Source organism: Sprattus sprattus, assembly GCF_963457725.1.
Source record: "Sprattus sprattus genome assembly, chromosome: 5".
Classification (NCBI taxonomy): Eukaryota; Metazoa; Chordata; class Actinopteri; order Clupeiformes; family Clupeidae; genus Sprattus; species Sprattus sprattus.
The window spans coordinates 7,759,334-7,775,909 of NC_137924.1; the positions used below are offsets into that span (position 1 = coordinate 7,759,334).

General features: G+C 42.0%; 1 protein-coding gene across 1 annotated transcript in view; it reads left to right on the forward strand.

The window, feature by feature from the left end:
* Window positions 1–509: 509 nt before the first annotated feature.
* Window positions 510–16,576, forward strand: part of LOC308365148 (polyprenol dehydrogenase) — a gene marked incomplete at its 3' end in the record, with an annotated part of 23,256 nt that continues 7,189 nt past the window's right edge. Inside the window, exons 1-4 of the mRNA XM_080838492.1 lie at window positions 510–623; window positions 2,188–2,295; window positions 3,427–3,495; window positions 14,792–14,893. Coding sequence (XP_080694618.1) covers window positions 524–623; window positions 2,188–2,295; window positions 3,427–3,495; window positions 14,792–14,893 — 379 coding nt within the window. The 5' untranslated portion in view covers window positions 510–523. The remainder of the gene's footprint in view (window positions 624–2,187; window positions 2,296–3,426; window positions 3,496–14,791; window positions 14,894–16,576) is intronic.

A 16,576-nucleotide genomic window follows, 5' to 3' on the forward strand; every position in this document is an offset into this window, starting at 1 on the left:
GTTTGCATTTAAACTATACTGATATACATCTTAAGGCAGGATTGATGTGTTACCTTAACTCAATCCCTCATATTGCTTTTGTCTGTTCAGTAGGCTTACATCCAAGGTCACAAGTCTGCTTTGCCATATTCATTTCCATTGAAACTATTCTTAGTATTTCAGTAAGCTTTCAGTTTTATTTAACAAACACTTAATATCATAACAAAATATATTGTTTATAATTCTTCAAAATATGTTTTTATTAGACCAATTTAGAGAACAATAGAGAACAAGCTGATGTGAGACGTTTTTCGCTTTCTGCTTGTATTTTCCTGCCAGTGAACAATGACGCCTCTCTCTTTCTCTCAGACACACACACAAACATTTTGTTAACACTGTAAGATTCCTATGAGAATAAAAATAAGAACAGTAAGTTGCGTGAAGTGGACTACTCCGGAACCATCAACAGAGTCGTTGTTTCTTTCCAGTTGTAATACAACGCTGCCCCTGCCGTCAAGGGTCCAACCAGTCTAACGTGGACGAGATGGAGTTTCTTCAGGGCATTTTACCGGTCCTGAGACTCTATCTTATTGGTGTGAAAGTTCTTCTTTACCAGCTCTTCAATAGTCCATTCACCTTGTCAGGTTAGAGTGCTGCCTTTTCAAGTGAAACAACACTCGTGTGTTAGCAGTGCTGGTGCCGTTTGCAAGTGTCCGCTCGTAATCTAGCACTGTCAACTCAGTTTTCCTAAAAAATATTTTCTTGTAAACTCACACATTTTTTCGTTTGCAAGTTAACACGCATAATATAGGCTACTTTCTTTTCTTTTGCAATGGGTCATTGTTAGCTGAATGAAAATAAGGCTTCCTTTAGATGTTCTTGTTCTTTAAGCCGCTACAAGCCAAACCCACCTAAGACTCCGTTGTTTACCTTTACTTTCAAAAGCCCATGTCTGACAGGCTCTTTATTACAAGTCCTTGGACGCAATGGTAATAGCTGTAATCTCAAACCTTAAACGTTTGTATTCGTGGTCATTATTCATGCATTCCTGCTGCTCTTTGGACTTGGATGTTGTAGGCTATTTGTTTAGTTGGAATACGAGCTATGGTCAAATGACCTGCCCCTTCTCTAAACATGATCACTTCAACAAGGCTTCAGTTACCTGGTAATGAAAGGAGGATTAGAGGAAAGCTAAATCAGATGCCTGTGAACACACCTCCAGCTTTAAAATGTAAACAAAGACTAATCTGGCCTTGCTCTCTTGTTCATACACTCCGTTAAATTGTAGGAAATCTGTATAGAGGCAATTTAAATAAATGGTTTGCACACTTTTTACTTTCTATATTAAAAGCTATACCTAAATAATACTACTAAAACGCAAATAGCATAATAGATCAAGAACCTTAATGAGATAGATTGTCTTGTTCATTGTGAAACTATGGCCACAGCATGCTCATGCTTTATCATTTAAGTTTCTTTTTGTAATGGACTGCTTTTGATTTTCTTCTTTTCAATTTGGTAAATGTTTTACAGCCTAGACTTGAGTGCCAGTCTCATTTGTCGTGCTTCACTCTTTTGTCTATAAGGTCTTTCACATTTTGTAGTTCTAGTTGTTTACAAGGTTTCAGATAATTGTCAAGATAATGTGAAGATTGAAAACCTTTTCACTTTTAGAGGAGAGCGGGTGCCTTAATTTGACAACCAACAGTTCAACAGTATATATCAGAGCATAAGTATAGTGGGCCGTTGACGTCCTGTTTTTTTTAATTGATCTATTCAGCGCAGACCACTTACCGCTGAATTGGCTACGGCCTCCTTTGACACTGGTCCAGTCTGAACAAACAGGAAGAATCTGAACACTCCTGACCTGTTTGGGAATCTAAAAAAAAGGGCATATGCGCTCTGAATGGCTTAAAGCCTGTCATTATTTTGATGGGCACAAATCTCAGGTCAGACCTGTGACCTGGCACGAGGAGCTGCTCGTCAGACATTGCGCCATATTCATTTCCAGATATATTGGGCTTGTTTTGCAGTTGGCAGAGTTGAAAATATTGCGCAATGCTGTGCACTGTGTCGCCATTGTAGTGTGAAGTGTGAAATGGTAGTGGAAGTACATTATGGCTTTATTTAGTATTTCAAAATACATTTTAATCTCTTCCAGTGCATTTAATCTCTTTTTTTTTTTTCTCCTTCAATGTTTTTTCACAGTTTTGCCCAAACAAAATGGAAGGGTGGCAATAGTGACTGGGGGCGCCAGAGGAATGGGATACGAGACGGTGAGGCGTTTGACGAGCCTTGGCATGCACGTTATCATAGGTAGAGTATACATGCCATTAAAACACTTAACACGGTGGAATGAGACCAATTGAATCTTAATCAAGCATCCATTTCCATTACTGTCAAAGCAGTGAGTTCAGCTGATGATCTTCCTAATGCTCTACTCTATGCCACAGGGACTGCATTTAATTTGCTTGCAAAAATACACTCTTACCATGTTCTATCAAACCATGTTTAAAATCATGTATCTGATCTATCTGGCTTAAAGAAGTGTGTGGATTCAATGTTACATATGTGTTATTTAGCTCCAGTGCAAGAATCTTCACAATTGCAAATGAATAACGCTCACGAGTTATCCAGTTTATCAGTGATGAATTGTTGAGGCCCCAGTCCCCCAGTTGTACGGCAGGTTATGGAACAACAACTACTGCAACTGGTTAGATACTTAAATCCCAAGTATTTACAAAACACATTTCCTCTAGCTATGGACAAATGCAGCCATTACATTTTTAGAAAAATCTTCTAATTTTGCCCAACAACACCAGTATTTTAATGAGTTTTCTTAAAGTAGCAGTAGGAATTTTGGTCAAAACCTAGCAAGCTAACTACCTAAAAGGCATGCAAATTACAGTTGACATTATTAAAAGCTTGTTAGCGGGGTAGCAATTTAGTTGCCAATGTCATGCTGTGAAAGCTATTCTTCCATGTTCACGGGCTGGTTCATTTCGGATCACAGACCTGCATAGTGCGCGGCTTGTGTGGCTAGTGGAAATGACAGTTGTGTTTAACTGCCCTTCACCCTTGGGTTGACCCTGACCATAAATCATCTCAATGAATTTAAATATCATACCAAAACTATAAAAACATACCTCAGAAAAAGGACATTCCTGCATACCTTTAGCTTTACTGTATCTTTTTTTTTTGTTTTGCCTCCTCTTAAATGTATCATGAATATATTGTTAAATATAATGTATTTATTTTGACTTATTTTAAAGTAGTACTCTGCAAATGTAATGTCCTTCATATCTGTGTTTGTCATCACTAGCATGTTGTTTACCTAGATTGCAGTGAAGACTTAAGCAAACAGCCAGACACTGACTGATTTGTAAATAAATCTATCGCCCCCACCCCACCCCACCCCACCCCACCCCACCCCATCCTTCTTTTTAGCCTCAAACCATGACAATGAGGGTTTGGCAGCAGTGAAGAGGATCAGTGAAGAAAGAAATGATGCCCAGGGTATGCTTTTCCTCTCCTTTCTTGAATGTTGTATATAATCTGTTCATAACAAAGCAGTTTGCGAAAAGGTGGATCACTGTAGCTGTAAACTGTGATTAGCTTCCATTGATGTGGCAAGAGGGGATCCGGCTGTGTTCCAGAGAGGAGACTCCATCCTGACTGACTGAATGAATGAAGGGCCCTTTATCAGGGGGAGGAGATAGTGAGGAGGCTTTTGTCCGCCATGATGCAGCAGCACTCCTGTGTGGTCTGTAGACCGGAGGAATGAGGGCATTCATTGAATGTCATGGTAACACTGGCAGGCATCGTTGTTTATTATGGGGTGTACAGAAGCTTTGTTGTAATATACACAGGTATGTCATACATGTGGGTAGCGTAGAACAGGGCACGGCGTTGCTGGTGCTTCCTTCTGGGTAGAAAGGGCAAAACATATAGACCACGCTGTACAATATGTCAGCAATGTCACGAGGTTAAGGTCAGCAAAGGTTGAAGACAATTTGTACTTAACTGTTTTTAGATAAGTGGTGCTGGCATTCATGCTTAGTAGGATAGATTGCCTTTTAATCCTTCAGTTTTTAAAGACCTTTTACAGAAAGACCGGTGACAGATTGAACGTTCTAGTTCCATATGCTTGGTCCCAGGGGTGGGAAGTGAACAGTGAGTTCTCATCGGTCCTAATGTGATGCAGACAGGCACTTGTGTTGGGCCTCCCCATGAATACCAATTGGACGTCATTGGGAATGACGAGCAGAGAGTGGAAATAAAGGGGGAAAGAGATCAAGGATTTTCAGTCATTATTTCATATGTGGACCAGGCAGTTCAGATATCATTATGGTCATGAGTTAGAATCTTTAACCAGTATGAGTTTGCTACCAGTGTTTTTTTTATGTGTGTTCTGTTTTCTTTTAACCATCTTTTCTCTCTCTGTATGTGCTGCAGGTCTCAAATGTAGATGAAACCCAGTGGGAAAAGGGGTATCCTTAAGGTTTTTCTGCTTGTTTTGTTTGTGTACTTAATTCCCTGCTGTTATGCCACACCTGACTCCGAAAAAAAACTGCAAAGCTTGCAGTATGCATCTCATGCCTCCTGCTTTTTGAGATGCCGCAGGGCATTTTTGGAAAGGTCTCAAATATGATGGTTCATTGCATACATGGATTTTCCATAACACCCTTTTGAGCGAGGCACTCACTTTCCCCCCCCAAACAACACTTACTTTTACCCCTCGCCTATCACTGCATATCTCTGCGTGGCAACCACAACTGTGGAAACTAGTTTGGAGTTGTCAGAAAATACTTTGAAATACTCAGCGGTCACACAGAGAGCACAGGGAACAAAGGTGAAGTGTGTAGCAGAAGTGCGCTGTAAATGAAGGCACTTTATCTCATGCCTGCAATCTAGCTGCTGCAGAAAGGAAATGCAGACTGTCAAAACCACAGAGAGGGACATTCCATTAAAAATAGCCCAAAATTGATGGGCATTTTTTTATTGAAAGGCATTTTCAGTCCACTGCAACTCACGTTGACATTCCCTGAGCTGCTAATTCATCAGTTTTAAAGGTGTTGTTTTATGTAGGACTGCCTTGCTGGTCCAAGGAACAGAACAGTCGTTCTATGTTGCTTGCCTGGGCTTTTCCTTTATAGGCTACTTTCAGACATGCTAGAAATATAAGGTACAAAGTCTCAGTCTCATCTCGAAAGATTGCACTTTACGGCTTTTCAGTGAAATCCTTTTTTTACAAATCACTACACTGCCAATTTTCACTGTAGTGTATCTGGAAAATACACAGGGGACAGACAGAAGCTTTTTTTTATTATTCATAGAACATTCTAGACTAGCGGGTTTGAGATTATTTGGAGATGACATTTTTCTGTTGGAAAATCGTATGTGTAAGCAGTTTTTCGTTGACTGAACAAAGTTCCCGGGCTGAGATATATGGCTCTCCTCTAGGACACAGCAGCCGTGGTGGTGCATATGAGAATGAGGGTTCCGCTCATTGGTATGTTACGCAGGGACCAACGTCCTTGATGAATCTCCTCATGGCTTGTAAGGCTCGCTTTGTACGGGCCCCCTTTCAAGGCAATCCTCGGAGAGAATGGGCCCGAAGTACTGGAGGTGTTTGGTGCATAATAATGCTCCTCACTTGCGATATTGGATTATTGTGTCAAATGGACAAAAAGTCGATAAGCAACCATGAGAAGGTCAGATGAGATAACAGTCAAGTCCATACGGCATCACAATGGCATCACAAGTGAACCCCCAACATTAGACTAGAGTATATTTAAACCACCTATCTTGCCTGAGTCATTGCCAGGACATTCTCACTTCCTAAAGGGGAATTTGACACAGTACCAAGCCTGTCACTTAGCCACTTTGTCAAAGGGGCAATTGAAACTAAATGTATAGTGCCCGATCATTCTTTAGAGATTAGTGTGTTTCCGTGTCCCTTGTGTCCGGTGCATTCCGCTCTATACAGGACACATGCACTCTAGTTTGCATCAGCACCTCCGTGTTCCGTTGCTCAGGTTGAGGCTCATTCATGTTAATCGGGTTATCAGTCACTGGCTTCCCCTTGTCTGCTGTCTTAAACACCATCAGTGTCCTAGTCCATTATGTTTTATTGGAAAGGCCTTATCAGGCGATGTGCGAGTGACTGATAGAATTAGGGCAACACACCAGGGCACGATAAATCAGGGTTCTGGTATTTTAGATGTGCCTGAAGCATTACTCAGAGAAATGTCTGTGTGAGTCTGCTCTCCGCATACCAAATTATAGAAACTTGCATACAATCAATAATACAGTACAGCTGTGTGTGTGTGTGTGTGTGTGTGTGTGTGTGTGTGTGTGTGTGTGAATGTGTGTGTGTGTGTGTGTGTGTGTGTGTGTGTGAAAGTGCGTGTGTGCATGCTTGCGTGCGTGTGTGCATGTGTGTGTGCGTCTGTGTGTGCGTGTGTTTGTGTGTGTGTGAATGTATGTGTGTGTGTGTGAATGTGTGTGTGGTGTGTGTGTGTGTGTGTGTGTGTGAATGTGAGTGTGAGTGTGAGTGTGTGTGTGTGCGCATGCTTGCGTGTGTGCGTGTGTGTGTGTGTGTGTGTGTGTGTGTGAATGTGTGTGTGTGTTGTGTGTGTGCATGTGTGTGTGCATGTGTGGTGGTTTTGTATCTTCTAGTAATAATCTCTTTATATTCGCACCAGCTGTGATTTATGTGTTATGTCTGTTTTGTCGAGATTGTTGCCCAGCCAAGGCTGTGTGCCTTATTTGTCATGTCTTTGGCATCTTATTCTCTGAATAGCGAAAAATATGGTCAGGCTCCCATGGTTACCCCGAAGACAGTGGTGTGGGAAACTGCTCAGGGGTAATTCAGTGTTGTCACTTTAAACGCAATGCATTGTGGCACAGAGTCATGTCCAATGTATACCAAAGAGTTGTACGAAGTTAGTTTTGTCAGAGAGTGTTTGTTCTGCTGTGGAGGATTCACTGGAGGCGCGTGATTGGTTTCTGAGATTGGCTCTGGGTCGTGCCCGCTCACTGCAGTTTGTAAATAGATAACATTTTAATGAGTTTGTGTGAGATAGGAGCGCCATTAGTTATTTAACTTCCTGAAGGACTTTTAACTTTTGTGTGAAGATATTTAGGCTAGTGTTTAGGATGTAGCATTTGAAAACAATAACCCACGTGTGGTTATTTATGGTCCGTTGGTCTTGATCTCTTTTTACTATAGTACTCGAGGTGTCTTAAATCAGTGGAAGCCCCCATTAAGGGACTGCTGCAAGCTGATAGGTGAAAATTCACCCTAGTTACCTCAGGACTCCGAAGCTGCATGTAAGTACATTTATTAGACAGACAACAACAACAACAATTGCAATCGGGCTCCCCTCCCAGCACAAGGCTGAAAGTGAAGCAATGATAAACACATCGCACAAGGTTTATATAGACTGACGTTTAGCTTTCGGCAGGTTCTGACTGTCAGAAACTAGAAGAATGCTGTCTCTAAGAACGGTAACACACTGGAATCCACACAGACATATCACCCCAGTGATACACTCCGGAGAGTCTTTTCATCCCGGGGAAGCAATCAGAATATGCAGCAGTTGTCTAGACCAAGGCAGCGACGCCTCTGTCTGACACGACCACCACTGGTGTAGGTGGTCCTGGTGATTGGTCCTGGTGATTGTCTGTGGCAGGTCTGCCTATCAAGCGCTGCTTACACATGGAGCACTGGGCTTGCTTGGGTTTGTCACCCCCTTTGTGTCACCCCTCCCCACCCCACCATCAATTTTGATCTATCTCCTCTGCTGCTGCCATGAAAGATAAATCTTATCACGACGGGCTGTCTGTGGATGGACCGCCCCTGCCTCTTCTCTCCTTCCACTCGGTAGCTGGAGAACATCAATCTGGCCATTGATGGAGCATGGTGACTCCCGTGACAGCCGGGGCTTTGGCAGCTCTGTCTGTTTTTGTCAGCGCAGGCATCTGGGGTTAAGTGAAGATGGCAGACATCATTTGAAGTTGTCTTCATTTTTGTTCTTTGCAAATGAGATGCCAGCATCAGTCATGTTGTCTGATCTGTGCGGAAGCTAAGGATCACTTGATGTAATCTGGCTCACTTCATGCTTCTGTTAGCTTTGTGTGTTCATTATGGGTATGGTGGAATGGACTAAATCAGTCTGTTTATTCAAATTGCGTACAGTTAAGTAGATGTCCAATATCCAGTACCCTGCACATGTATTTGTGTGTGTGTCCTGGAAGTGGGTGCATCCGTGTCCTTGTCTCTCCTAGCAGATTTACTCTGGCGTTATACTGTACCCTGCTCTGCACATCATAAACTACACGTGTACAAATCTCTTAGACTTTCACGATCGGTGAAATGAGTGTATGACAAACATACATGATAGATTCATGCATTTCAAACTTGTACATTTCTAATTCAGCAGGTAATGTCAGTATAGAGCGGTTAGCGGAAATGTATTCCTCTTTTTACATGACTATTTAAAGTGACTGCTGACAAGGTCAGCATAGGAAATATCTGGCTGGGTAGCTCCGCAGTCTGGAGAGCCAAACAAATGCTTTAAACAAAAAAGGTAGAGCAGGAGGATGGACATTTTTATTTCCTTTGAACTGTTGGTCAGCAAACACGCCTGACTGGCTCTTACTCACCACACACAGTTGGTTAAACGAGACAAGGTCATCCTCCCGACACATTGGAGCTGAACGCAGACACTTTTATACGGCCCCACCAAAGTGAGTTATGACCCTGAACCTATTTGGGAAAATGAATTGTGATTGAAGATCTGAGTATTGATTTGTTTTTCAGCATTGCGTACACATCCAACTCTGTTTCGTGCACAGGATGATGGGGTATTAAATACGACCAACTAAAGCCTATTCAGGAACATTCGCAATGTGACCTTATTCAGAGTAGCATATATCATAATAATTTGGCAAGTATTTTGAAATTGGCTAGACAGTGTCCTTAAAAAATCATAACAAGGACGCCGCACATGATTGTCTTAAATGTATTCAGGCCAGGAATATTTTCCACTGGCCACATCGGTGTTCGATCACATATTATTGACAGTGTGATTGAAGACATAAAGCTTTGTTAATATGAATTCAGGGTTTTTCTTTTTAGTATTAACGCAGATGTGTAAATCAAGTGGAGACATCTGAAAATATGCTTATGGTAAAGCCCATTATCAGCTGTCAGCCTTTCGTTTGAAGTTATGTTGTGTAATTAACATTACAGGACCTGATGCCAGTCTCTGAATATACTGCGTGTGAAGTTAGCTTCCTAATTTGATTTTAGTTTGTGTTGACTTCCTCTTTTATCAAAATGAAAAACGATCCCAATTAAAAGAGTGTTTCCCCTGCCATAGTAATCTACCCCATTAACAGTTCCACAAAAGCACACATAGCAGCAGTCAGCAGGTGGACACTGATTGTTTGAACTTCCTTCTGAACCTCCATTGCTTCCCCAACCATTGTACTGGCCGAACTGTCCACCTCACCAGTCACGAACTCCACGTTACCTGACCAACATGTGCTAGACACAGAACATTGAAATTCAGACATCTGAGGTTATTTACAATTCATTTCCAGTGATTCCAGTATTGGACGACAGTGGTACAGGAGTTAGAGAAGTCGTTCAGTAATCAGAAGGTTGCTAGATCAGTTCCCTGTCGAAAGCGTCCTTGAGCAAGACACTGAACCCCTAATTGCTCCTGATGTGCAGTGTGCCATCAGTGTAAAAATGTAAAATGTGTAAACATCCTTGTAAGTCGCTTTGGATAAAAGCGTCTGCTAAATAAATGACTAAATGAACTTGTTACTCGTTTCTCATATGATGGGAATGAATGAATATCCTCCTGTGATGGGCAGCCAGACACTCATGACGGCATCTCCAGCCGTGTGAATCAGAAGGGAGAGCGCTGGTCCTGCACAGTATCTTCACCGGCTTGATAAAGGTCTCGCTGGTGGCGTTAGTCAAGTGAGACTAGAAGCTCTTTGTCTTGATCAGTTGCTTCAGTTTGGCTGCCGAGAGAGGGGGTGAAAAGGCTGTTAGTATCTTGCCTCGGGATTCTTTGTGTTTCCTACATTTGGAAATATAAAACCCTGCCATAGGTTTGACTTCTACATTTGGCATACCATTTGCAAAAGCCTATTTTGTGTTTCAGAAACATCAGTTGGAAAGATGTAGTGCTTTGATACATTGTGAATCCTGCGCCACTCAAACATTTAAGAGGTTTTGTGTGCTATGAATCTGTTGGACTCACTGCTTTTCATATTAAGGTGAATTGGCATACCATTTGCAAAAGCCTATTTGGTGTTCCAGAAACATCAGTTGGAAAGATTTAGTGCTTTGATACATTGTGAATCCTGCGCCACTCAAACATTCAAGAGGTTGTGTGTGCTATGAATCTGTTGGACTCACTGCTTTTCATATTAAGGTAAAAAGAGTACTCTAGGCACCTCGAAAAATGGCAGAGCAGTCTGGGAATGAAACCAGGTCAGCAGCATCAACCATGAATAGTAGAGGGGTTAAGTCTGGGTTCAGCTCCCGCCATCATCCTGTCAGAGTGTGTTGAGCAGATAAAGAAAGACCTGGCAGGATGAAGGATCCTTGAGAGCGCTGTGTGTAGTGTTGGGGGTTGGCATCTCAAAGTCACATCTCACACTTTTATCAATGCGATACTGCACTCAGCCTGCCATCACTTTTCCACCTGCCAGGTTATTGTGCCCCAGATCCGTTTTGTCCTCACTTCACTTAAGCGAAGTAGTGGACACATTTGAGTATAAATCACAACAGCCCTCATGTCTCCTTCAAGGCCTTACTCTCAAATAGGTTGTGGTTGCTTCATTACATTTACATTTATTCATTTAGCAGACGCTTTTATCCAAAGCGACTTACAAGGATGTATACACATTTTTTTTACATTTACACTGATGGCACACTGCACATCAGGAGCAATTAGGGGTTGAGTGTCTTGCCCAAGGACGCTTCGACAGGGAATCAAACTAGCAACCTTCTGATTACTAAACGACTTCTCTACCTCCTGTACCACTGTCGCCCCCGCTTCAATCGGTGTTTGCTTCATTGCTCATACGGTGGATGTGCCTCACAGAGAACCCATTTCCTGTCAGTCATTCTCCGACAGTCCCAGACTCAAAGTGAGGAGGTGAGCCTTTTGTGGGAGTCTGCCGATTTGAGTGCAGAGCTCATTAGTGGAGAACTGTCACACAGCTTTGCGTTCCTGTCATGGGAGGGCTGATTTAAAATATACAAGCCACCGCAGTAATGTGATGTTCTAACGGTGAAAAAGGCTTTTTCGTGTCAGAGATGGCTATCCTCTAGCCTGGAGCTCGTGTAACACATCAGAGCAAACAGTCCTGGCCGACGGGCATTCTCTCCCTGCTGAGATTCAGACTGTGCCAGACTCATTGTTTTTGCATTTTAGCCAGTGTTTGGCTGCCTTGAGGCTTCATTAAAGTTTCAGGGGGGCCAAAAATACATTAAGAAAGATAACAAAAATCAGTTTAGGCTTGTACCGTGTGCATTTAACAGAATGAAACATGAAGCCGAAGACATCAAGTCTCCAGCCATCAGTGTTTTTAAATGAGCGCCCCGAGGCAAAGATGGCTGTAACAACCCAAGACTCACTTCCCTCTAATGCACAGATGACTCATCACTCAAGCTTCTCCCTCCTTGTTTGATGGAATGCTCAGGCATGGAGAAATGTTCACGAGATGGACTCACTGAAGGACAATGGCATTCCTTCCCCAAAGTGTGTCACTGCATGTCCTGCAATATCCTCTCTTTTAGCCATCTATAGCTCTCGCAGAAATCATGCACCAAACAGGCATCATGTTGGCATCATTTTGGGGTATCAGCATGCACACCTGCAAAAAAAGGAAAAATTATGACAAAGGGACACAAATGTTCTGTCATGTAATGGAAACAGATGAAAACAGTAGTTCTGCAGAATAGAAGAATAGAATAGAATAGGCTAAAATTTCCCCTCTGATTGCAGTCTCCCATTTCTCCATGCTTTTGCCCCCCGTCTCTGAAAGCCTAAAGTGCAGGGATGCTTTAAAGCCTCCCTGTGGTTATGGTTGTGCAGCATCCCAGTGTAATAGATGTCTTTCCCCACCTCTCATTACTTCTGTCATCATAGGAAGATAATGAGAGTCCACACATCTGCTCCGTCCACATGCTCTGGTCTCATCCGTCACGTAGAAAAAGGCCATCTATTCATCTGTGGAGACGGGAGAGCTCTTTTCCCATTTACAGCCTCCTTCCTGCAGATGGGTGTTTGCAACAGGGCGCAGGATTGTAACCCATATACTAATGTTGAACCTCCAGTGGATGCTCTCAGGTTCGACTGTGTAAAAAAAAGTGTAAATGAGGTTAACTCCCACCTAGAGGCAAGCTGCAGCGCATAACATCATCTCTGATAGCGGGAAGGTCCCTGGAGCCTGGAGGAATGGTGGTGCCTGACTCTGGTATCATGTGTGCGTGGATTGTGACAGTGTGGTTAGAAGCTCTTTTGTCTGCCCTATTTGAGCAAGAGCCTGTGTGTTTTCAGTGTGCAGCAGGAACGTGCGGGGTTGTCCTGAGGGTCTGCTTGCCATTTGTAAAACCCGGACTTCCTGAGGTTAATGAATGCTGTGATGGAATCACATAGCCTCCAGTGATTGGTGGAATGTAGAGCTTGCGTGCATGTGTTAAACCTTGAGCCGAGTGTTGCTGTGCTGTGCTGTTCTTATGTTGAATATAATGACCTGCTTAAGTGCCGACACTTGGGGATCTGGGTTTTCCTGTGGAGTGGTCCTTAAGGCCGAGGGGGCAGGCTCAAAAAGTTGTGATCGTATCCCGCATTGCTATGCTGTATTGCTTTTACTGCTGTTGATTTAATAATATGTAGGCCTATCTTCCCATAAGTATTTTACCATTGACATTCCAAGCTGGAGATGAATTGGAATAGGAGGCGTTATCTTTTCTAAATGATTAGCTCAAAGCATATTGTTCATCCACCATGTCGACTACTAGGTGCAAAGTATGCGATATGCAGAATAATAAGATGAATATTTCCTGAAATCTGAAACCTTTGTTATGTGTCAGCTGATAGTGTGGGTCCTGAATGTGTACACACAGGAGACGCCCCGGGCAGAACGAACACCCGTACCAAGAGCCCGCCCCAGCCAAGCCCACAGAAAATGAATTTTCTTATTACTCTTTGTCTGCAGACAATGACAAATTTGCCAGAGGGATATTGATTGTGTTGAGTTGAAGGAAGGTGTTCAAGCTGGCTTTTATTTGCTGTTGAACAGGTCCCCGTGCCATTACACAGCAACACTGTGCCGTGTGAAATGGGTCTTAGTTTAAAGGAGCAATGATAAAACGGCTATGCGTTGAATCCCGTTTTTGCATACAATTTGTTGATCAGATTTTTCCTGCGGGTGATGGAGCATGTTCCAGATGTGTAAAATGTAAGTTTTCACAGCTGTATTTACTCTAAGCAAGCTCCTAGTCGGAAGAGATGAATAGGCACTCTCCCACTGTGCTTTGATGTGGTAGAGCAGAAATGAGTCTCGGAAATTAATCCTTTTACAATGTCTGCGAGTCTCATGTCACCACTGAGACGATATGCTCGTTCTCGTAAGGCATATTTATGGACGCATGCATCCCCATACTACAGACCGGGCCTGTGCAGAACATCTTGTCACTGTGGTTATTGCCGACGCTTATATCCTAATTACAATATGACCCCTCCTTTTTTGTGTGCGGTTCTGCCTGCTTCCTCTGGCCTGCCTTGGGCGACTGGTTCTTAACTCATTATGAGTCTAATTAACTGAGAGGGTCTTTAGCTGTGAACTTATTTAAATATACCATGCCCTTGACGTGGTTGTCAGCAATACTGATTCTGCTGCTCATCAGAGCCCTCACAGGATAGTCATAGCTTTGCAGCTCGGCTTTATGTAAGAGCAGATGTGTCACGGGAGGAAAGAAAAAAACAAAGCTTGTCTCTGATTTGAGATGCTGTCAATTAGTATCAATCATGAAGGGCTGTGGTGTCAGGGAAATAATAGCACTGCTACCTTTTTAGTCTTTTCTCATTATCACATTATGTACATTTAATATTCTTGTTTATCCTTTGCCACTTGCAGTGGTTTTATCATTTAAATATTATGTTCTCTTGGCTGCTGATCAGATAAGAAATGTCTCGCAGCGAGAAGAGATATGAATATGTGATATTTTATGTTAAGCAGTGCACATGTTGTTCTCTGTGAACTTATCGACTATTTTGACTGAATTTCAGTACAGAGGGCTATATCTGAGCTGTAATGTGATGTTAATCTTACAGAAGTACCTAGGTGTGTCTAAGGAATACCTGATCTTTATATGGACCTTTGCTAACATATCGTTTTCTCACTTGCATTCAATTTCAAGAGCCCTGAAATGAATGTGTGTGAATGAGAGGGGCTTTTATCAGCACAGTGCGACAGTGGTACAGGAGTTAGAGAAGTCGTTTAGTAGTCAGAAGGTTGCTAGTTCAATTCCCTGTCGAAGTGTCCTTGAGCAAGTCACTGAACCCCTAATTGCTCCTGATGTGCAGTGTGCCATCAGTGTAAAATGTAAAATGTGTATATATCCTTGTAAGTCGCTTTGGATAAAAGTGTCTGCTAAATGAAGAATTGTAAATGTAAAGCATTACAACCATAGTGTTTTATTTCAAATATGAGCCCATACTGTGGAATTGTCTTGATGTTAATAAGTCTCTGTGTTTTCTTCTGTTCGCAGTTGAGTTTGAGCACCTTGACCTTGCCTCCCTGAAGTCTGTGCGGCAATTTGTCAATAGGTTTAAGCAGCGAGGACTTCCCCTGCATGTCCTAGTCAACAATGGTACGTGACTAAGCAGTAATTGACACCGCTCATAATCTCATTAAACTCTGTGGATCATGACTCAGACATGTGTTCCTTTTGATTCCTTTTGTTTTCATGAGAAGGAATGCTGGGAAGTCATATGCCCTCTCAAAGTCAGTGCTATTATGTCAATAGTTTTAGTATTAGTAATCATGTTAAATTGATAAATGTCTTTTAAAACAAGCATAGATCAATTTAAATATAATTTAACCTGAGGCAAGTCACATGGACAATAGACAAATAATGGAAAACACACAACATCCCTACTGTGAGTTAGTTAGTTAAATATTGATTAATACAACTGATCCCTGTGCTATGAAGTCTCATCAAAAGATATCCTTCATGTGAACACAGAGAGATTTCTGGTCCATCTGCAAAGACATCTAAACCCAAATGTAATCCAGTAGCTGTTCTACCAAATGTGTTTGTTTTTCTCTGAAATATCCATCTTAATGCCAGGATAAGTTCGACACAAATGGGAGCCATGAATAATGTTGAATGTGATTGACAGTTTGTGCAGGGTTCTGACTACTATTTCCATTTCTATAAGAGTTAGTGAGAACTCATTTCATTTGTTTTATTTGTTCATTTGTTTTATTCATCATGATTCTCATTTGATGGAATCACTGTCAGTTTTTCATGAATTATTTGTTCAGATGTTTTTCTTTTTAAAATGTGTAAAAGAAAAAAACAATACTAAAGAATGTTCTTCTTCTTTACCTTGTAAAATCTGAAGTTATGATTTTTTTTTTTTTTGAACCGCCAGGGCAGATTTTTCCAACTCTTGTCAGACATCCATATGGATTGACGTCACATGCTCGTACCATGAAGTTATGCGACATGAGAGGGCATCTTTCGTAGTGTTTACTTATTAACAACAGGACATGGTATTGGTGACATGTGACATGTGATTATGACACCACTCCAGAGGTCAGCAGATGTGACCTGTCATTAGCAGGGAGAGTAGATCGCAGTATTGTGAATTGAAACTTCTCTGACAGAGCTAGCACTCGTGTTGTGTTTAATTTAACAGCAACCCCCGCCGCATTTGAACCTCAGCTGCATGATCCTGGGTTAAGCCCAAGGAACACAAACCTGACTCTGTTATTATGGTCTGGATCTGTTCCGCTGGATTCCAGTTGATCTAGGGGCATACCTTATGAGCATCCGTCCAGATTAGACTGAGTGTGGTGAGCTGATGTGGATCAGCTCGTAGCTCACGCCTTGAACACTGAGATCATGGCACCAAAGCTAGCACAACAATGTTGACGTAGACATGGGAAATGTTTACCTCCGCAGAGGCCTGTGCCACTTCTTACTCAGTTTTCTTCCTAATACACGGATCAATATGAGGCATCTTTTCAAACCTTCTTTTCTAACAGGATCCTTTGTCATCCCCTACACCACATCATGCTGTTTACAAATATTTATCTCTACAAGCTCCACAACATTGGTTATTTACAAACGGCAGTCCTGGTGTAAATGGAACTGGGTATACATGGTCTTTTGGGGTCACTCATTCCAAGCTAGCTAAAGATCACTCCAGTGATGCATTATAATTAAATAATAAATAATAATAATACAAATAATAATAATAATCTAACTATGTTTCCAAGCGGTGTAAAAGAACTATGGCGGCCTCTCATTCATTTGTAGTTGCCT